Source organism: Meleagris gallopavo, chromosome 4 (assembly GCF_000146605.3).
Source record: "Meleagris gallopavo isolate NT-WF06-2002-E0010 breed Aviagen turkey brand Nicholas breeding stock chromosome 4, Turkey_5.1, whole genome shotgun sequence".
NCBI lineage: Eukaryota > Metazoa > Chordata > Aves > Galliformes > Phasianidae > Meleagris > Meleagris gallopavo.
In genome coordinates this window covers 39,393,890-39,416,039 of record NC_015014.2, presented here as the reverse complement: position 1 = coordinate 39,416,039, position 22,150 = coordinate 39,393,890, and the positions used below count along the sequence as shown (strand labels likewise).

The following is a 22,150-nucleotide window of genomic DNA, read 5'->3' as shown; positions in this document are numbered from 1 at the left end:
GTGGGCCCGGTGAGAGCCCTTTCAGCCGCCTGCAGCGCGCGGCTGTAGCCATCGCCTCTGGGGAAGTCCTGGGGGCGGCGGTGGAGAGCCTGGCGAGGTATGTGATGGCTGGGGGGCGTGAACAAAGATACGAACATACGTGTGTGTGTACAGATGTGTATCTGTGCGGGTGCGTGCGTGAGAGCCCTCAGGAAGCGGCCAGGTGAGCGCCGGGCGCCGGTGCTGCGGGCGGGGCTGTGCCGCCGAGCGGCTGCTCTTCTTGGGCCTCGCGCCCCGGTACCCCCGGGTGACACGGCTCTGTCGGTTAGCTGAAGTAACTAAATACCTCTGACGGCGTGCAGCCCGGCTCTGGTGCTTTATGTGTTATTAACCTGGCTTTAAGCAAACCGAAAAAGGCACTCTGTTTTTATGATAGATGTTCATTAGAATGGTGTTCGTTCTGACTGAACTTATTGTTAATAGCTTTCTAGTGACTACTCTCTTGTATCTTACAGAACTGGTGAGATTAGAAATTGTTTTTTCATGAAATATTTATCACGCGGATGAGATTCAAGTCAGTAAGCCAGCCAGAAGCTAATGTCATCGGGAACACCAACAGAAAGCACCATGCCCCCTGATGCACCTGAGGTGGAAGCAAAGGCGAAGTCATGTGACAGGCAAGTAGAAAGACCAGAGGAAGGCACAGGCAAAACAGAATGCCTCGAGCCCATGTCCAAGAGGCAAAGGAAGAAACTACTGAAGCAAAAACAGTGGGAAGAGCAGAAGGATCTCCGAAGGTATGGTTCACTAAATGGTTTTCTTAGGATTGTGTGTGCCTGTTTGTTGTGATAGTCGTAACGTGTTAGCAGAATCTGTGCATAGATAGCTTTAGCAAATCAGGGCTCTTGAACCAGTTTTTTCCTATACTAGGTTTAAAGCAGTAGTCACAGTCTGTTCCATCTGAGCATGAAGAAGCTGTAAAGGTAAGCATTTTCTCCATGCTAGAAGTGTTCCTCAGCTTGAAGCAGTAGGAGGAGGGCTTCAAAATTGCATGTTACTAGCTTGTCAGGAAGGAGGATGTGCCTTTTCTTGTTGCTGGCAGATCTTGCAAAGCACTAGGTTGATTTTTTTGTTGTTTTCTTTTTTTCTCTTTTGACACATGAAATGCTGTACTGCTAGTTACATGGACTTACCTGTGAAAATGTTTTTGGACAATGGTGAGGTGTATTCTTCTGTGGGAAGAAGCATATCTGGGCAGAAGTCCTGACTCAGAATACCTTTAAGTCCACAAAGCTCTTGCTGTTGCTTTCGTTTGAATCACAGATATCTATCTTTGTATGTATATCTAGAACTTCACAAGCAGAGTCGGGGTATCGGTTTCATAGTTCTGTTGGCACAGATGCGAGCAACAGAGAGAAGTTAAATTACCACTGTTATGGGCCATCCATCTTTATCACATTGCATTTATGTGCATAATGTGCACCTCAGCAGCACCTCTTTATCAAAGATTTATCTGTTTGTTTATTTGTGTAGGCAGAAACGAATAGAAAAACGCCAGAAGAGAAAATTAGAACGTCAGTCAAAATCAGACACCAGTAACGAAGGGAATGACAGAAAGCGTATGCGAAGGAAAGTTGTTCCCAGCACGCTTCGCCTCATAGTGGACTGCAGCTTTGATGACTTGATGGTGCTAAAGGTAAATCAAATTTACCCGTCAAATACAAATGTTGGAAGATACTCCAGTTGCAGTGTTGATGCAATATCAGAGCAGATAGTAATGGATAGTTAGCATTTTTCAGATTGTAATGACTCCTAGAACTGCTCATGTCAGTTGCAGACATTTTCAGGGTTTAGAATGTACCTTTATGTAGCTTGCTGAAGATTCTGATCACATTCACGGAGATGTGGTGAGTTGGTTTGATTCCATAAAACAGGAATATAGAAACAGTTTGTGCAGTCTGTTCTCTATGAAGCTGTATGCAATTCTGCTTCAAAGTGGTTTTGCTAGAAAGGTTGTAAATGCCACATCCAATTACTTTTTTCTTTGAAATCGATGCGAGGCTCCCAGCAGTGTTAGAGAGGTTCCGTGGAAATTAGAACTCTTAGCATTATGAGGATACTGAGATTTTTCTTAGGTACACTAGAAGTGGTTTGGACAGGACGGCACAATTCAGCCCATTTCTAAAATCCTAAAGTGGATTATAATTTAAAAAAAAAAAGGGAGTGATGTTCACAGGAGAGGTAAATATGAGAAAGATCAGCCATGGTACCCAGCCACTGGTCAAGACACTTGGTCTGCCGTTTTGAGATCAGAACAGCTTTACCCCTACAAGGAACATGCGTTACTTTGCAGCCTCATGTATGAGTGCAGCCTGCAGTGTCTAAGGCAGACCTCTCCCCTTGCTTTTACCCTCAGCCTTTCTACTGCTCTGACTTCACTGTCCTGCAAGACTGCGAGAATTCGAGCTTTTGCAAAGCCCATCTGGCTGCTTTTTGACTGCAATGTGGAGCATGCGTAGCACTGACTGAGTGTTGCGGTGTGGCAAATCTCATTGATTCCTGAGATTAATTTTGAATGTTTAAATGTGCACTTGAATATCAGTGATTTTGTTTTGTTTGTTTCCTTGAGCAATGCAAATCAAGCACGTGCATAGAGGTGTTTAAATGCGGAAAATGTATGTTTCCATGTCAGCAGAATCCCTTCACAAAGGCTGTTCCTTCTGTCAGGGTCTGATGTCCGATGTCCGCTCTCTGTCAGCAGTCACTTTTGCCAGTTAAAAGCCTCCTTTTTCTCTCTTTAGCTTCTGGCTCATGGTAAAGCATTTTGTGGTGGTCTGTCTGAAGGACTATGTAAAAACAAATTGTGTTGTATACAGGATGTTAAGAAGCTTCACAAGCAAATTCAGAGATGTTATGCAGAAAATCGCAAAGCATTCCATCCTGTGCAGGTATGTTGAAACAAACTAAGTACTGACTGTATTGTCACATACAAAGTGTGTGAAAAAGACAGTTGCAACACAAGTGGACATTTAAAAAAAAATAAAAAAAAAAAAATTTGTTTTTTTAATAAAAAAACTACATCTATTTTAGCTGATGAATTTTCAACCCAAAAGTTATAAAAATACACACACAAAAAAAGTATGTGGCTGTTGGTGCCGTGCCGGATACTGGTGTGCCACTAAAGCAGCGTTGATAGTCAGTTCTGTCTATGACACACACAAAGGTGGAAAAAAGGGACTGTGTGTATTTCTTTGTTTCTAACTGCATGAGTGTGGTCTTAGCACCACTACCACTTTTAACTAGATGGTAAGAACATTTTAGCTAATGCTTAAGAGAAAAAAAAAAAATTGTACAGTGGGGAAACAAATAGACTTTTTAACAATTTAGCAGTGTGTATCTTTCATTTGTTCTTGTCAAAGTTTTACTTGACCAGCCATGGAGGACAGCTGAAGAGCAATATGAATGAAAATGACAAAGGATGGGTCAACTGGAAGGTGAATATTTGACTATTTCTATAAGAACGGAAAAAAAAAATCTTCATTACAGTTGTTAGCTAAGTTATGTATTGTGAAGGACCAGTGCTTTATATATATTATATATAAATATAATTTTTTTCTGCGACTTCAGAGTAATATCATGTTAAAGTGAGGCTCTTTGTGCTCTACAATAATATAACTTAAGTCAAGGAGTGCTTGTCTTGAATCTAGGTGGTTTTTTTTTTTTTGCTTTAAACTCTCCAAACACGCAATCTTCACTTGTTCTTGAACAGATACTGTTCTCTGATGGACTGCTTGATGTAGGCAGTTCTGACAGTCTCTGTTTTGGCAGTGCTCTTTTTGTTTTTTATTTTTAGTTTTTTATTGGGAAGAGTACTGCTTTGAAATAATGAGGTGATTCCTCATTTCACTTCTGTTATATCACCTCTCAATATTGAAGTGTTCTTTAGAGAAATGGCTTGACACAGTATCATGTTGGTTTTCCTTGTGACTCCTGTTAAACAAGCATTCCAGCAAATAGGAACACTTTGTGTGATTGAAGGGTGGTTCCACTTGGAGCAGATTTTGTGTGATCGCCAGTTTGCAAAGGCACAGAGTAAACCTCTCATATCAAATCCTAACAAGTACTGTTAGCTTAGTTAGCGTTTGCATCCGTTTTTGCTCTTTTGGAAAGGTGGTCTTGAAAATGATTGGGATCCCTGTGGGACATAAGGTAACACTTGAAGGGAATCACAAGAACTTAAGGTTTTGCAGAGTTCTTTTGGTGTTTCAGAAAGTTTCTCAGTGACTGTTTTACACGCCAGTGCTTTTGGGAGCTATGGTGGGTCTGTGGATCAATCATGGAGTATGCAATCTGTACTATGGGATGTAATGAAACGTGAATGAGGGGCATAAAGTGACTCTTATTTTTGCTGGTTCAGTCTTGGGTCTGTAAAGATTGCCCAGCAAGTCGTCAGTTAAATGTAACTTTTTAAACTCTTTTAGGATATCCAAATTAGAACAGAGCACTACAGCGAACTAATAAAGAAAGAAGACCTGGTGTACCTCACCTCAGATTCCCCAGATGTTCTCAGTGAGCTGGACGAGAGGAAGGCTTATGTGATTGGAGGACTGGTGGATCATAATCACCACAAGGTAAATTGTGGGTATGTTTCTTCTTTACAGTTCTTCTATTCATGTCTTGTTTTACATAAATAATGCACACATATAAACTAACAAAAATAAATAATAAGAAAAGGTTTTCAAAAAAGATTTCATTAAAAATTTGTTGCAGAAAAGAGAAAATAAAACTTGTGGTGGGATCAGTGACTTGTGTTCCAGAGTGCAAACGTGCTGAGGCCTCTTAGGATTTAATCTTTTCATTTTAAATATAGGAATGGAATTCATAACACTGCTCAGCTTACCGAGGGCCATGTTTTCAGGCAGAAGGGTTTGGTTTCTGTTCATGCACTTGTGTGTGCGCTTTTATGTGCACGCGCCCAAAAATAGATGAAGAGCAGCACTTGAATCTTGAATGTCCTTTTCTAATGAGTTTGCTTGTCAGGAGAATTTAGTGAAGTAATGCAAATGCCTGAGAGATCTGGTTCCATAGCTGCACATGGGACTGTGCTGTGTGAACCTGGAAAGTCATGGAGAATGCAGCTGGGAAATAAAAGCTCTTTTTGTGTGCTTTTGTTCCCATTACTTGTTCCTGCTTTTCTTCAAAGAAACCTCGATGTCATTTCTGGTGACGTGTTGAGTCTTAAGATTCATTCTTTTTTTTTTTTAGCATCACAAATGACACTAAAACAGTCCACAGTTAACTAAACTAAAGCAAATCCCTAAATCCCTTATGGTCATTATGATACAAGTGGTTACTCACTTGTACAGGAACTGTTGATCACAGTCTGATTGATCACCTGAGGCAAGCAGTGAGTCAGCCGTGGGAGCACAGGTGAAGGTAATTCACCTGTGCTACCAGGAAGGGGTGGAGCCTGGCTTCACCTCTCCTAGACCCCATTTAAGGACTGACTGCCACTGAGAAAGTCTCTCTCTGGAGATTGCTCCTTGTGGAGTTTACTGCAAGCCTACAACACCAGTGAGCTTTTTCATTTATTTTTATTATCTTTCCACTGTGATAATCTTATTAAGTCTAACATCTGTATACTTACTGATTTTACATCTTACCAAGGCTAACCTCTGTATACTTATTGACTGTACACACTTTCCAGAACTTGTTTGTTTCTCAAGTACTGAATTTGCTTTTTTTTTTCCACCTGTATTTCTTCCTCAAAAAAAAATACCTGGTTACCTTAAACTGAGTAACTTTGTGCTTAAGCTCAGGCTTGCCTTTGAAACAGGCTGTGCCTGGTATGTTCTAGACCTGTATGACCAGGTCTTGTTTGCCATCCTTCTGACCATACATCATAGGAGTGACATGTATTTGAGGTGGCATGTTTTCCAGAGGTAACTCTTGAAGCAGATACTGTCTTATCTGGATAGTTCTCTATTTTGAAATATTTTCTACAGCAATAGTGAGGCAGTACTGGTGAGACTCTGGACAGAAAATGATGCTTGTAATCTTATCTGTTTGTGCTGATATGGAATTGTGGTACTCAGTCCAGTTGTTTTTATGCCTTTCCTCCAGGGAATTACTTATAGAAAGGCTGTAGAGCAAGGAATTGGTCATGCACAGCTCCCTCTGGGAAACTTCGTGAAGATGAACAGTCGGAAAGTGTTAGCAGTCAATCATGGTAAGTTCTAAAATACTGAATGATTGCGCTGTTACAGAATATACCTGCAAAATTCTGAGTCTGAAACCTCAGAATGTGCGCTACAGTGAAAACATCTGGTTCTTAGTGTGCTGGTACTTCTTGAATCTAATTGCCTTTGGGATGCAGTAGTCATAACCTTTAAGTATTTTATGTATGGGAAAATACAAAAGTAGCTAAGGAAGTGCCTTATCCACTGAGAAGTGCACCTTCTGTTCTCTTTAACTTGTCCCATGATTAATTTTGGCATTACTACCACCCCAGCCTTATTTCTAGACTTAGTGGATAAGTGAGTAAAACACTTGAAAACAGTTGAAAACTGTTCTGTGTATTTTATTCCATTGGAGGTTAAGAATGTGATCTTTTTTTCATGTCTTCTGACAGCTTTGTACAGGTGTCACTGCTTAGGTACCTGTATGCTGACCTAGCTTGATTAAGCAGTACTCTATCTGCTGAGATTTTCATAGTTGCATTTTTACCTAGCTTCCTGGTTTTGGTTGAAGTATACAATTATGCTTGACAAAGTCTTGATGCCTTCTAGTCCTCCTGTTCTGTTATTATTTTTCAGTGTCAAAAATAGTTTTTTTTTAAAAAAAAAAAGCACAGAAAACAGGGGCTACACAGACCATTATGGGAATTTCTTAACATGGCATATGAGTTTTCATTTTGCCTCACTTCATGTTCATTTATTTTATTTGTCTTGCCTTGTGTCAAGTTTGTTATATTATTAATGTGTTGCATGGTAACTTTAATTTCATGAGAGGCCAGTGATTGATGAGATGCACATTTGCATGATAATAAAGAATATTTAAACATAAAGGAAATAGTTTCTAAAACTTAATCTTTAAGTGTTCTTTATATAGGCAGTAGCAAATCTTCGTGCCACTTATTAGAAGTTCTGCTATCTGTAGAGTTTTATTGGAGAATTTTTCTGCTAGGTCTTATACTGACCTCTAGTGTCAGCATTTTTGGAGGCTGCCTTATGTGGAAAAAAAAAAAGATCACCTATATTCTGATGTTCGTTTATTTGTTTTATGATATTGTGCACGTTTCTTGTGCTAGACTTCTAGGCACCTGATTTTGCTGCAGTTTAGTTGCTGGGATTTCATACTGTGTGGGATTGCATTCCCGTACTCTTCTAAAATATTTTCAGATCAGAGTTGAAAAACACATAACGCAGAGGTAAAGGTTCTGCTATGACAGTATTTTGCTTAAGGATTTTAGGCAAGAATAATTCCACCACTGCCAAAAGTGGAGGGATGTTATGGTTGTAATTATAGCCCTGGTCCATACTGTAACCCCAATAACACAAGCTAAATTAAAAAAAGACAGTTTTCAAGGGAAATGCTACTAGATATGAAGAAGATGAACAGAATCAAGCTGTCTCTCAAGTCTCATATAAATTTTGTGCAAGAGAGAAGCTTATTTTCACTGAGATTTTTTTGTTGTCCTGAGAACACATCTTGTTGCTTTTGCTCACCATTTCTGTTTTGGTTAATTTGACATCTGGGTGCCTGCTCTCGGTGCAGGGATTGGAGCTAGAAGACCAGAGCATGGGATAGATGAGACTGTGGGACCTGCCTGGTCCCTATGGAACTGCTTTTAATAGTGGTGAATTTGAAAAATCTCACAGAAGAAACTCTTTATTAACTGCCTTGTCAGTCTTTGAAGCACTTAAATTGAACGGGGCCCTCTGGTGGTGAGAAATCGCTAGCGTTGTTAACAGTCGAGTCCATATGCTGCTTTTCATTTATTTGCTTATTTATACCTTTTATTGGGATGGTGTCTCTGTATACTTCTACCAGTGGTTCAGAGCCTGCATGTTATAATGGCATGAGGCACACAAATATCTGTTCAGGTTTCTATGCCAAGGCAAATTCATTTTAGCGTATGTTACAGTGCCATGTTACGTTCCAGTCTGTGGTGATGTCTATTAACTGTTCACATTGTCTTTTCCCATCCTTGCTGAATGCTCTTGTTGCTATTGCAGCGTATCATTGAAGCCTTTGTTGCCCTGTTGAAGCCTCTCTCTTTCCATCGGTTCTAATTTTACTGTATCAAGTTCCAAAGCAATGGTGTTCCTTGTATTCTTGTTTCTTGAGCAGCCATTTTTGCCACAGGTGGTTTCTGGAGTAACTTAGAGTGGTCTTTATGTAGTGGTACGACCTTTGACAGCACTGCGAAAGTATGACCTCTCAAGGTGAATAACCTGCTCGGTAAAATGGCCATCTATGTCAGTGTCACACTGTCCTGTAATCTGGGCATCCTGGCAAGCTGTCTGGGAAACCTGGATCTAGGAAACATCTAGTAAATGTGATGCTTTTCTGTATCCTGACTCTCAGCATGAGATCTGTGCAGTTCCTCCCTTATAGCTCCTCCGATCCTTTCTCATATGGAACATTTGCACTTGGTGCTTTTTTAAGTCTCCCTTCTCAAATGGTGTTAGCACTATTTCTGTAGCCTCAAACTTGAAGAACCACCTGTGCGCTCCAGATTTGTTAGCTATGTCTGGTTTATCTATTAGCCATAGGGCTGCCTCCTGCCTTCCCTGCTGCTGCAGAGCTGCAATTTACGTTAAGAGTTTTTTGGGGGGGGCAGCCTGAGATTTTTCTAAATAAGAATTTGCTGATTACATTTGCATTTAATGCACTTTGGAGCATTCCCTGTCAACCAGGGAAAATTGTGGGAGGTGAAACAGGAAGGAGTTGGGTAAAGGTTACGGTTAGTATAATAGCAATAGCAAGAAGTTCGTATTATTAATACTTGCTGAAAGGAGGAGTAATGAGAGTTTTTGCTTTAAGCTCAGATTTCATCAGTTAAAGTGGAAGAGAAAGATAATGAGGTTATAATAGGTTATAATAGGTTTTAGGAAGACTTGGGACTGTCTTTGTGTTTTAATTTGGGAGGGAAGCAACGTCATTGTTGAGGCGCATCCACAGGAGTGTTCCTTTCTAACATGGGGAAGGTGTTAATGCTAGTATAGAAGGCACTTGTGAGATCTGAAGGACTGGATGGACATTCCTCTGTCCCTCAGAGAAATCAATTCAAAGTGGAGCAACTACAGAAAAGTGTTGCTGTAGTAACTGAGAGACTATAGAGACCAGAGACTGAAAGTGCTTTGCTTTAAACTGCAGCAGTTTCAGAATTGCCACTTCTGCTTCTTCCTTCACTTCCTTGGCTCTACCCAAATGCATGTAAATGTCTGTAAAAAATGGATTTGGAGCTGTGTTCCTATCAGTACTTCAGTTTCTTTCTTGTAAAAGAGCTGATAGTGTTTCTTAACGTTGCAGTGTTTGAAATCATCCTCGCGTATCTGGAGAAGAGAGACTGGAAGGAGGCCTTTTTCAGTGTCTTGCCACAGCGGAAAGGGGCAGTTCCATTGGGAGAAGCCCAACATGCTCTATCTGAGAAAGAAGGGGAAGACAATGACACAGACAGCAACTAGCCTGCAGAATAAGAAGATGGGAAAGATGAGACATGCAGTTTGTGGGATAACACTGAGACACGAAACAGTTAAGCTCTGAAGATCATCTGCCCTTGTGATACTTAATTGTCTCAACGCTTGGTAGCTTCGGAGTTGGGTCAAAGTTGTTCTTGGACAGAAAGGGTAAAAACAAATGCAGCTTTTATCCTGAAACTTCTATATTAATAGCTTTAAAAAAAATAAATGAATAGTAAATGCAGAATTTATTTTGTTTACCAAGGAAGCTATGTTATTTATGTTTTTTTTTTTAATAATTGTTTGGGTATATTACCCAAAATACTTAATCACTGTTTTAATGTGTGCATTCATCTCTGTTTCAGTTCTAAGCAATGAATTACAAATAATCCTGTGACCTCAAAACCTGTACCACTAGTGCCTGTTGCAAGGCGTTCATTTAAAAATAGAAATAACTCTGATTTTCCTGAGCATCTCAACAGACAGTCACAAGCAACTGGGTTGCCTTTATCAGCTGAGCCACTCCAACTTATACCCCTGATTTTAGTTAGTTGTGGTCAGAGGAGGAAATACAAGTGTGGGGTCAAGCCATTGCTTAATGCTTCAGTTTGAGTAAATGGTTGTCTGTGTACATGCAAAGCATGTGCCTTGGCTGGCGTGTGATACATTTGTTGGTGCATGTGCAGTGAGTTCAGGTGACATGATCACTTCTTATATGTTGATCATCGTAGTAAGATTTAACCTGCAGTGCCAGAATAATACCAGAAGTCAGGATCTCTTAGTTACAAGTCTTATTCTTCAACTTCAGTATACCTGGGTTTTTTTGGTTGTTTGTTTTGTTGTTTTTTTCCCCATTATGTTAACTGTGTTGTCTGTCAAGTGCTTTGCTTTTTTTTTTTCCCTTTTAAAGCCACAGTTTCTGTCTTGGCTGGAAGCTGTAAACCAGTTTGTTGGTGCTTTTCCAAGTTCAGAAATGGACACTTTGGAGGTGTGGCTTTGCTTCTCACCTGTGAGAATGTGCCCCATTCCCTCTGTTTGTAGTGGCTGTCCAAGTAGCTGCTGGGGCATTTTGGAATGTGAGAAAGTATGGCTCTCACACTGATTGCTGAAGAGCTAAAACCCACCTTACTGTGACTGCTTGTCTCTGCTGACCTGGAATCAGAGGAGATGCAAATGTGACTTTATATCTGTATTTCTCCCTCTGTTATTGCTTTTTAATTGAGAATGGAACTGGGATCCCTGCAGAGTCCTCATGGTCCCTAAAGGGTTGGCAGCGAAGTGGTCGTGACTTCCTAAACCTCTCCGTATACTTCTAAAATAACCACAGAAAAGTTTCTTCTTTTGAAGGGGTGGCTTTTTTTCCTCAAGTAGTTCTTGGTTTAGTTTTGTTAGGCTACATAAGAACGTGATTTCTTTTGTTCCAGCAAGGTTAGCTTCTTAATAAAAGCACTGCTGGTATTATATCTGTAACAAGAGCAGTGCAAGTGTGCCCATTATTTATTATACTGAGTTTTGATGAAACTTTGTAAAACATTGAAATTACAATGAAGTACATCTTTACAGCTGAGGCACTGCATGCTAATGTACATAGCACCTATTAAACCTGGTATAAGACTCTTCGGTCTCTTGAAGGTTTTTTTTAAGACTTATTTCATAGATGTGCCTCATTTAAGAGACAAAGTGAGGACTCTCAAGAGTTTTTGCTTTGTGGAAGTGCAAAATGGTAGGATGGGCATCTGTTGACATCCGTGGGAAAAGCGTCCTGACTAGCGTTGGTCTTGTTCTGTATTTCACTTGGATGTGTACGTTGTCCTTCTATATTTTCTATATTTTCCAGTTTCCCTGAATGTTTGACTGCCCCTGTGAAAAAGAGCATGGGCTTCCCAGGTAGTACATCTTAGTACCTTGTTGCTCTGCAGTGGCGAGCAGGAAACAGTCAAGTGATTTAAAAAAAATCATGGGATTTGTGAGAAATTGTAGGACTTTAAGCGTGGCTTCCAAGCTGCTTGAATTGCATCCTGTAATATACATGGTGGGCTTCTGACAGTTGTGCTGCAGGCATGACAGCAAAATTACTCATGGGAGGCTGGACATATCACTTAGAGAAAGCTGCCTAAACACCAGTAATGATTCCAGCTGTTAAAAATGAGAGATGGCCACTGCTATTCCAGGTCCAAGTAAATCCCCAGTAAGGGACAGGTATCCTGAGATCTGAACTGAAGGCAGTGAACGATGAGTGCCGTCAGCTATTTGTTGAGTGAGTAAGTTACATAATAAAGATACTCAAATGTATTAGAATAATGAGGTTTTTTTTTTTCCAGAACTGCTTATTGAAATAGTTTTCAATGACTGCATAGTTTTTTTATTTCCTGAAAAGTCTGAAAATTTGTCCATATTTAGTTATTGCAGTGAAGTGTGTAACTTTTTTGTTTGAACTCGCACTGCAGAGATATATTGAGCGGGCCCAATCTGCAGCGACAGTGTAACCTCTCTGAAGAGGAATGGAAATAAATACATTCAGGGGAGATTGGTTTGCAACCCGAGTAGTTCATGAAGCATTTAGAATCTTCTCAGTAACAGAGGATGGTTCCAAAAGGCTGTAGACTCCCAGCTGTTGGTGGTAAGAACAAACAATAGTTCTGAAGATGAGGCATCTAATTTTATTACAGGACAAAGAAATGCAGCTGCCTCACCAGAATAGTCTTTCAAGGATCTCTGTCCTTGCTATGCCTTGGTGTTTGTAAGAATCTGTTTCAGCTCTTCCTGTTAGAGAATCTACATCATCAATAGAGCAGGCAGGTAAGACCAGGGAAGGAGTCAGAACAGGTGCACAGCATGACTGGGTAACACTTGTATTAGGCTGTAGCCTGTTGATCTGGTGTGACTTTTGCCAATCTTTATCCTCTAAACATAAATAACTTTTATTCTAGTCTTAAGGTTTACGCATTGAAACTTGTTTGTCTTTTATGCTTGCAGCCCAGGTGGCCAACTGTATCCTGGGTTGCATCAATAGGAATATGGCCAGCAGGTTGAGAGAGGTGATTCTGCCCCTCTACTCTGCTCTTGTAAGACCTCACCTGGAGTTCTGCATCCAGTTCTGGGGCCCCCAATAGAAGAAGGATGGGGAGCAGGTCCAGAGGAGGGCTGGAAGATGATCAGAGGGCTGGAGGACCTGCCATGTGAGGACAGGCTGATAGAGCTGGGGCTCTTGAGCCTGAAGAAGAGAAGGCTCTGGGGGGAACTTATAGTGGCCTTCCAATACCTGAAAGGGGCCTACAGGAAAGCTGGGGAGGAACTTTTCATAAGGCCATGTAGTGACAGGAAGAAATGAAATGGCTTTAAACTGGCAGAGGGTAGATTTAGACTAGATATTAGGAAGAAATTCTGTACCGTGAGGGTGGTGAGATGTTGGAACAGGTTGCCCAGTGAGGTTGTGGATTCCCACCCTCTGGAGGTGTTCAAGGCCAGGTTGGATGGGGCTTTGAGAAATCTGGTCTAGTGGAAGGTGTCTCTGCCTGTAGCAGGGGGGGTTGGAGCTAGATGATCTTAAAGATCCCTTCCAACCCAAATCATTCTATGATTCTATGACTTTCCTAGATGGGTAAAGCACCTTTGAGGGAGATTTGTTTTGGACATCTAGCAAAAGTAGTAGCCTATGGCTTTGAAGGGAGATATCTTTGAAGGTGCAGTTGATTAAAACTAACCTTGCAAACTGTCTCACTTACTGGCTCTAACGTGTTTGCTTAGTAGCCTGCCAGCTTCATAGAGGGATGTAACTGTGCTTTTGAAAAGCTGTGCTAACCTTGCTTTCATTCTGATTCTATTCAGTAATGAGTCTCCAAGGTCTCTGAGATTTAATTAAGCTTTTCAGGCTCAACACAGCGTGATGCTAAGAGACAGCTGATAAGAAACATTTAGGGCAGAGATTTACATAGAATTAAGGCAATGTGAATATGGCCCAGAAGTACACACACAGATATTGTTACTGTTCACTTGATGTATGGTCACTCAGCCCTGCTGTTCAGTTTGCTGCTATTTGGTTTCCGCCTCTTCTGTAGTGTTATTACCTGAGACAAGGGAAACTTCAAAGCACCGTAGAAGGGAAGGGGTTCGTCTTGTACAGTATAATGCTTGTCAACTCCTCCCATTTGAAGCTCTGCTCCCATTTACCCAGCCCTACAGGCTAATACTGTTGGACAGCTGTAGGGAAACGATATGCCTAACATATCCCAGAAACTGATGCTCATTTAAATCGTTTGTACAAATGAGTTTCTGCATCTGTGGTATGAGTTGGCAAGTACACCTGAGCAATAATTGTTCTGTGCAAGTGGCTTTTCGCTGGCTGCTCGCAGAGCTGGGCACCCAGGTCACAGTGTGCTCCTGTCCTGCAAAGAGAAGTGGGAGTGGAGGAGGTAGCTGTTATGGTAGAAATGATTGGACATGATGACAGGGGCTGTTAGAGGAGTAAGCTAAGCACTGCTCAGAGCTAAACTCCTTTTTCCATAACATGCTAACAATTTCTCTCTTTCTCTCCTTTCCCAACACACAGGCAGTTCTTTTGAAAGAGCCTGTTTTCACTAAATTTCTCTTTCTCTAAAAAATCAGTAGAACTGTAGCTTGTTTATCAGCATGCTTTGGTTTTGTGAGAATGAATTGGCAGAGATGTGTTCAGATAAAATCTAATTCTTCTGCTTTCACGGTTCACTTGACCTAAGAAAGGTCCAGGTATTTTTGTCTTTATTGGCCTACATTTCAGTGGCTTGAGGTTTGCATGGTAGTTTTCATGTTTGGTTTGCCCCACGTGCTGCAGATACTAAAATCAATCTGTGATGCTTCTCTGTTAATAATGGGAGATATGGAAGTACACAATGGTTTGCTGTGAGGTAGGCATCTGAAGTCACTGCAGTCACTGAGTTTGGGAACTCAGGGTTCTTTTTTTTAAAGTGGTGACCCTCTCCTTGTCTCATTATGCCTGTGAATTCTCGAGAATTAGAATAACAAGAGTTATTTGTGCAGGCCTAGGTGGGTCATGCAAAAACACAAATCTGAAAAACTGAAAAGCATTGCCTCTGCCTTTTTCCATTTAGCTTACTTCACATGTACCTATGCAGCATGATTTGAAAGCCAAATGTAATGAGCAGAAAATAATTTTAAAAGGGAATCTGAACAATTTCTTTACATTTGTTCTAATTTTTATATCTGTAAGTGCTAAGAGTATGCATTTCTGTATGTGAAAATGACTTGCAGCTACTTTAATGGCTATGAAGATGTGGGCCTCCCTTGGGAGGGGGCTATCTGTTGTTTGGCTTGCTGCAGGGCAGCATTCAAGGGCACGCCTCTTTGTTTCCATTGCCAGCCATGGCTCTTCTCTGGAGATGATGTGTCTGCATGTGCTGGACCTCTGTTTCTCAGCTTTGAGAACAAAATACGGTCTTTATCCATTTCTGGAAAACATTTTGAAAAAGAAAGCAGTACGTTACCAGGCTAGGCTTAGAATTTTGGTAGACACTTGAGAAAGGACGCCTCTTCCATGTCTCCAAAAGCACTTTGAAGGAGAAATTGATGCTTCAAAGGTTTTTTTTCTTTTGTCCTTATTCTTATAAAAGATCATCCTTCCCTACTCCTTCAGTAAGGTTAGTAACAGCAGTACATGCGTTGGAGCTGCTGTGAATGCTTTGTTAAAATGATCAGGCATTTAGGTACTGACTTTTGTTGTTGCTTTATGTTTCACAAGGGATACAGAGAGGCACTGGTGGGTTCTGTTGGGAGTTCCAGTAATGTTTGTTTCCCTTGGCTGGCTAGAAGCTCAAAAGGGGGCTTTGGTAGCTGAAAAAAATCTCAAAGTGAGATTTTTGGCTGCAAAGAGGCAGGGAGATGCATTACATGCTGGCAAATTCCAGTTTGTTAACAGAAAGAGTTTCAGCCTATGTGAAACTCCTAAAAGGAGATTTTAGAGAGAGAAGGAAGAAATTAAATCTGTATCTCCTGCTGCTATGATTTTTCCAGCAACACGCAGATGCTGTTGTACACATCCCTTATCTTCCTGCATTTATGAGGTGCATTGGTTAAAAGATTTACATGAATGTTATATCAAGACAAACCAATTGAGTGGCCTCAAGAGTCTTGGGTATCTGGCTTAGGGAACTTCCGTTTCTAAGTTTAATTTCTCATGTGAATTTGGGACCTGCTGCAGTGACAAAAGGTAAGGCTGCTCTACATTCACAGTCCCTTTTCTGTAGCATGCTAGGCACATGGCATCTTAACACTTATAATTTCCAGTACTTACCATGCTTCGTGTTTTGATTTGCTTCTGATCTGTTAGTTGAAGGCCTGAATGAAAAAGGACAAAAGTCAAACAGTATAAACTGTCCTCTGCAATGTACAGGAGGCTTGCCTTTTCTGTTTTTGTTGTGTTTTTTTATTTTTTTGAAAGAGCTTTCAAGTGCTCAGAAAGCTCTGTTCTGTTCCCATAATAACTAAATTTGTATCAGAGTGTGTGAGCTCTTTTATAGTTAGAAGTGTTTCTCATTCAAGATCTGTGTGATGCACTTCAGTCGAAGTTGCATTTTTCACAAAATCCAGAGGCAAAGAAAATGAAACTTTCTAGTTAGGCTTAGCTTATCCCCTCACCTTAGCAGCCTCACCACAGATTTTACCTGTTATTTATATCTCCTTCTGGACCTCTCTGAGAAGGAGTCCGGGGCTTTAGCAAACTCTGGATATTCGTGCTCTCTCCTGCACCTTCCTGCATTGCATGTGGCTGGTTATTCAGCCTGCCTTTACCAGTCAGTTCAGAGTAAATCAGTCTGGACATGAAGACTTTCTCTGAAATTGGAAAACAGCAGAGATTTTATTGACATTATTGCTTGATTTGGATGTTTGGAGGTGAATTTGGGAGTTCCCTTACCTGGGATTTTTTGAGGGGCTTAAGGACATGAGAAATAACACTTGTTTTCTGCCTTCCCCCTAGCCCAGAGTGCTACTAGGAGTGTGAGGCTTTCCTACCCTGCGGCAGACCTGAATCTACTGAGATCTGGGTGACTGCTTTCTGTTCAGAATGGCCACATCTGGGCACACTTCAGTGAGTCCTTCCAACTCAGCAATCCCACACAGTTCAGGCCTGTGAGAATTTCTGGAGTTTATACAAATATGTGAGAGATTGTTCCTTTCAAAAATGAACACATGTGCTTGTTACCTTTTAGACTTGCCTTTGAGAGCCATTCCTGGATCTCTGTAAGCGAATCTGTCTGGAAAACATTTCTCAGTTTTTCAAGCACCTGGAGGATGTACGAGATAGTTACTATGAAGATGGAAAAGCTGATTGGCAGCATAGTTCTGGTGCGTGTATTACTTTAGCCTTAGTAGCCTGAGCATGCAGAGTTTTACAGCTAGGCAAAGTGTCTTGCAGAGTCATAGCTAAATACAAATTTAAGTCAGTAGAATCCACACTGGGGCAAATAAAGTCTGTCAAATAATGTCTCGTGCTATCCTCAAGAAATACAAACGTATCACGTCATTGGAAGCCATGTACCGCAGCAGTCACATCTTACCTTTATTTCCCCATGCAGGTAGCTTAGGTCAAAATCTGTGTTCTGCTGGGCATGAGGACTGTGATTCGAGTTGAGGCATGCAGAAGAAGGCTGGGAGAGAGTCTGGAGGACTCCCTGGATAGTTGCAGGTTGTGCAGAGGTTTGGGGTCGTTTTTTCAAAAGCTTTTCCAAAAATAGAAAACAATCTGTAAGGAAATGCCTTGACTCCATTTGAAAGCAATTAAAGGCAATGTGAAATATGTCTAACAGGGATCCCCAGAAAGGATGTTCAGCAGTAAACACATGCATAACTATTATTTGGCTGAAAATGGCCAGAAATAGGAAATGCATAGGTTAATGACTACAGGTTCTAACACATAGTCACCGGGAATAATGTCAGATATCCACAGCATAATGTTGAATTTTTCCCCTTACTGCTGAAGAAAATGTGTACAACCTTATACTAAGCATTGCTTTGAATCACCTTTTTTGAAAATCTGTTTTCTGGAAATATCTAGATTTTTGGAATAAGAATGAAAGTGATGCTGGATAACAACTAAGGGAAACTGGATGAGGAAGGAGTTGAATCTGGATCTCTATGCTTTGTTTGCTGTACTATCATGGATTTGCAGTGTGCTCCTCAGCAACTCTTCATTTCTCTGTGTGCAGGCTTGGCCAGTAATTACCAGAGCCTGGGAATTACGATGTGATTAGCAGAAGGTTTTGTTTATAAGCGCACGGGGGAAGGCAGAGGAAAAGCAAAATGCACCTAACGGTTAGCAACAGTAATTTTCTGCGTGTGTCACCATGTGGCAGTATCTGGCCATTGGAAAGTTATTTTGCAACCAAAACAGTAAACAATTTGAAGAACTGTGTTCTGCATGCATACAGAAAAAGTAAGAGAGGTTCTTTACTATGCCCAGATTGGGAATCAAAGAGCAACATTTAGACAGAAAAAAAATAAAAATGGGAAAGTTAGGAGAGAACCTAGTTCTTATTTTTAGCATATTTTCTGCAAAACATTTGAGTAGTGCCCTCTGTTGTTCAGTACCAGTATAGCAACGTTTGCGGTTTTTTTTTGCCACCGTTGTGACAGTGTTTGTAATAGCATAAAAACTTAGCAACCAGCTATTGTACAGTCACTGTAAAGGTAAGTGGTTAACGTGCAGCTTGAGACTAAAGAGCTATTGCAAAGAGAACCTTCTAATGGCGTTCATAAACACAGCTGTGAAGTTGGATCTAAACCCCAGTATGTTACTTCTACAAAATGGTATTATCAAAATTAAAACTGTTGGCAATTAAAATGTAAAGAATCTGTGTTAAAAGGGCAGGATTTATCTTGTACTTGTTTGTAGAATAATGGGATTCTTTTTTTTTTCTTCCAGCAGTTTGAGACAAAGTGAGTTTTTATTCCTGTATTCATTGGATTTGACCATTTTTCTTGCTAGCAAAGCGCAGTGATATTACAGAGCTGAAATTGATAGGATGATGATTAAGTCATAATTCTTCTTGATACTGTATCCCTTCCAAGTTCTCCCCATAGCCCTCTTTTTGGGTGTGTTTCTTCCTTAGCAGCCTGAGATGGTGAGTTTGGTTTACAGTATTCAGAAGTGAGAAGGAGAGTGCTGAAATTAAGAACTAGGTTGTTTTTTTTTTCAACTCACCTTTTCTGGTGATTTGGGGCTACTTTGAATCCTCTCTGGAACATTTGCAAGTCCTTCTCCATGTTCTGGAAATCAGTAGGCAGAGTGTTTTCTCAGGTTGAAAAATAAAAAACATTAGATGCACCTTAGGTTGTATCTGAGGGGGGCCTTTTTAATCACAAAAATGCCCAAGTCATATTTTAGAAGTCTGTATTTCCTTCCTTTTTCATTTGCTTTTACTATATCACATAGTACTGTATGTTATTGTAAGTGCTTGTTGGGATGCCTAACAAAGCTGAAGAAAATTGTGGAAACCATATGTTACAGATGTGTGCTTATGGTACTATGTAACTGCTACTGAGAATGTTGCTCACAGATGCAATAATTGCTGATAATTGTGAAATCATTAGATATCTGGTGAGCATAGAATTTTTAAAACCTACGGAATTGCCTGTGTAGTCAGCAAGGAGAAATCTGTTAAGATGGGAGGGGAAGAAACACTTGCCTTCTTAATGGATCGCCCTAGGTTCCATTTACCTGGACCTGAGCTGTGATAACACAGTGCCCTGGCTGAGACCTGGTTCCACCTTTAACAGTTTAGGTTCCTCTGCTGTGCTGCTGCTGTGTAATGCAGCAGTTTGGTGTCCCTACTCACGTGCCGCAAGCTGTGAAGAGCCAGGCCCTCTCTGCATGAAAGCCTCAAGCCTTGGAAGACAGTTGTTGGCAGGTGAGCTGCCTCTGGCATTCCCATTTAGCACATGTTCTCCATCAGCTTTTTGCTCAGGGATGGCTGTTTTGACAGCATATGGGAGTTCTCCAAAACAGCTGTGTCTTACACAACAGATCGGACTATTGTTTAACCCTATGCAAAAAACCAAAACAATAGAAACAAAAGAGATGGCTACAGTGTTTACTACAGTAAACAAGCATAATAACTTACCAAGTGATCTCCATGGAGAGTCAATTCTGGATGAACGGAAAACAAATGTATCAAAGTTTAAGTTTTATAGAATATATATATAGGGCTTATAGGATGTGTCAAAGGGAATTTCAAAAGTCTGAGAAGCCTAACAGGAAAAAATATCACTCAGCTGCAACAAAACTTGCAAAGACAGTGTGAGTGTCATTGCTTTAGGCCCGTGACTGACCTCTCACAATCTGCTTCTAGACCAGATGTGCGGTACAAATGGACGGTACCGCATATGAGAAGAGGATACCTACTGCCTTTTGGGAATGACCTATAGCCAGCATTACAAACGGGTGAGCTCTATCCACTGCTTCATGTGTCAAATGAAATGGCACTTTTTCATTTTTCTCAAGTGTTTTTTCTAAAACTTTGCTTTTTGCTTTTGACCATTCAGTGAATCTTATTCTGCGTCCATGAGCTCTTGAATCATCATGAGAACAAAACCCCATATGGGTAGCACACGGAGGCTGAGTTGGACACACTGAAATAGAGGCTCTAAACTGTTAACACACAGACTTTTGATCCATTTCCCTGACTGTTTAACCAAAGAAGTGAGTTTAATAGTACAGCAAACAGAAGGTGTTTAAACAGTGAATAAACATGGTATGTTTCAACAGGTGGCAGAGAGCCATAAGCATTCTGCTGCAGATCAAGCTCTGCCTAACAGATGTGATGTTCCAAATTAAATCTTGGAGAGTGGTTGGATAGAGTGAAGCAGTGGTAATCAGGAAATAATTCTCATGCCTAACTTAAAAAGCTTGTTGTCTTCAGTGAGAGTAGCAGCAGTTAGTGAAGAACTAGAATCCTCCTTTCTTAGCTGGAATTTCAAAAACAACCATTATTTTATTATTAGTCAAACTGAGTTGGAGAAGCAATGGAGAAGAAGCAGTTGATGAGTGCTTTTCAGAACCTTGATTCTCTTAGGTATCTGACATAAGACCAATCTGAAGCAGAAAGAAATTACAGCAAAATGTTATTCTGCTGAGATTAAAAGGTACCCAACCAATTAGAGTTAATCTGGCTAAGCAATATAAGACTTTCATCTTTGCTGCCTTGTCTTTTGTCAGGTTATAGAAAAAGAGATAAATGTACTGTATTTTTATATATTTTTATACATATTAAACATTTTAAAAGATATATATATATATAATATATTTCATATTCTGAATTTATATAGATTGTATATATGCACACAGAGGAGTACAAAATGTGCATTTTAAGCTGTGTGGTCAGTGTCAAGTTCTTTTTTTTTTCCTTCAAAGGTGTTCATTCTGAATTGGAAGAAACTCAGCCTTTTCAGAAATAATTTGGTCTGCATCACCCTTCACACTTTATTGCAGAAGTTTTATTATGAACTCGTCAACTACCAATATAAATTCTCTAACAATATTTACTTATCCTTACAGTTTTTGAGGAACTCAGTAGAGATTTTTGTGTCCCTTTTATGATCCTTATATACTTTCTGCAATGTAAATCTGTCCAGTCATCAACAGTTTTCTTTCAGTCACCGACAAAAAGATGTCTTTGTACAAGCACACAGGCTCAACTTCAGAAACAGAAGCCCATCCTAAGAAGAACTATTTGTTTTGCTGATGTGGATGGTATGCTGATTTCTGACTGTATTCCTTTCAGGAGTAGGAACAGTAATCATCTACATCTAGTGTGCAATAAAATAGCACAGCATTATTGGAGCACAAGGTTAGTATGAAATACTGTATTGCACAATATGTTGTTCCTGGAAAAGTATCAGAATGATATAGGTGAGAGTGAAGTAATTTTAAAAAAACAAGTGAGAACATGTCTCTCTAAGCAGAGTTTTTGGCATTTGAGGTACACTTGTGAGCACAGAAGGAAAGAGAAGTTGTTCTAGCTTAAATGAAACCTCAGTTGTCTTGGTGAAATAGTTTTAGCGGTAGAGTGTAAAGAATTTAGTGCTCCTAACTTTTACAGTATCAACCTGAGATTATTCATTGCTGAGAAAAGGTAAAGACACTAGTGGAATAAAGTGAGGGCAATAAGTTTGTGTGTGCATAGAGGAGAGTGTTCAGGGTACATTTTAAGGTTATGAGCAACAATGTTGTAGTGCAGAGGATTTTAAGAGATTTTTTCAATGTCTACTTCTGAGTAAGCTGTTCTTACTCCTTTCTATGTAATGAACACTATGCTACTATGCAGATGACACTGCTGTCATGGTAGGGATGCTGCTTACCCATATTGTCCCCAAGGGGTCTTAGTATTTTGGCCATGACTGACCAGTTCCAAAAGTGAGATTTCTTACTGAGCTGTGAATGCTGATTAGATGCTTATTTTAGATCTGTGAAATGGGAGCATTGGGTGCTTTTTTTT

General features: G+C 40.3%; 2 protein-coding genes and 1 long non-coding RNA gene across 8 annotated transcripts in view; 2 read left to right on the top strand and 1 right to left on the bottom strand.

The window, feature by feature from the left end:
- The first annotated feature begins 6 nt into the window (after window positions 1–6).
- On the top strand, window positions 7–11,282 carry TRMT10A (tRNA methyltransferase 10A). 3 transcript variants are annotated; one of them, XM_003205757.3, is made up of 8 exons: window positions 7–97; window positions 495–776; window positions 1,513–1,675; window positions 2,856–2,927; window positions 3,399–3,473; window positions 4,461–4,610; window positions 6,103–6,208; window positions 9,517–11,282. In XM_003205757.3, exons 2-8 carry the CDS (start codon window positions 577–579, stop codon window positions 9,669–9,671), a joined length of 921 nt encoding a protein of 306 aa, XP_003205805.2. In that variant the 5' UTR covers window positions 7–97; window positions 495–576; the 3' UTR covers window positions 9,672–11,282. The 3 variants fall into 3 exon arrangements, with proteins under 3 accessions (XP_003205805.2, XP_010708331.1, XP_019470349.1); XM_010710029.2 differs by having other exon boundaries at window positions 2,781–2,927; XM_019614804.1 differs by lacking the exon at window positions 2,856–2,927.
- A 3,315-nt stretch (window positions 11,283–14,597) lies between these two features.
- Window positions 14,598–22,150, bottom strand: part of C4H4orf17 (chromosome 4 C4orf17 homolog) — an 18,802-nt gene continuing 11,249 nt past the window's right edge. For all 4 annotated transcript variants that reach the window (XM_010710026.2, XM_010710027.2, XM_031553117.1 and 1 more), the window contains 7 exons: window positions 19,493–19,699; window positions 18,859–18,923; window positions 17,216–17,377; window positions 16,861–16,942; window positions 16,322–16,490; window positions 15,952–15,995; window positions 14,598–15,109 (listed from right to left, as the gene is read on the bottom strand). In XM_010710026.2, the coding sequence (XP_010708328.1) occupies window positions 14,925–15,109; window positions 15,952–15,995; window positions 16,322–16,490; window positions 16,861–16,942; window positions 17,216–17,377; window positions 18,859–18,923; window positions 19,493–19,699 (914 nt within the window). In that variant the 3' untranslated portion in view covers window positions 14,598–14,924. The remainder of the gene's footprint in view (window positions 15,110–15,951; window positions 15,996–16,321; window positions 16,491–16,860; window positions 16,943–17,215; window positions 17,378–18,858; window positions 18,924–19,492; window positions 19,700–22,150) is intronic.
- Window positions 19,706–22,150, top strand: part of LOC104910729 — a 5,023-nt gene continuing 2,578 nt past the window's right edge. The window contains exon 1 of the long non-coding RNA XR_004159631.1: window positions 19,706–21,502. This is a non-coding gene — a long non-coding RNA (uncharacterized LOC104910729). The remainder of the gene's footprint in view (window positions 21,503–22,150) is intronic.

What these genes read in the sequence shown, in the direction of transcription:
- TRMT10A (XM_010710029.2), top strand. Translation starts at nt 577, where the DNA reads ATGTCATCGGGAACACCAACAGAAAGCACCATGCCCCCTGATGCACCT. An exon ending in GAGCAGAAGGATCTCCGAAG is followed by an intron (nt 777 to 1,512) that starts GTATGGTTCACT and finishes TTATTTGTGTAG; the next exon opens with GCAGAAACGAATAGAAAAAC. An exon ending in AGTGTTAGCAGTCAATCATG is followed by an intron (nt 6,209 to 9,516) that starts GTAAGTTCTAAA and finishes TTAACGTTGCAG; the next exon opens with TGTTTGAAATCATCCTCGCG.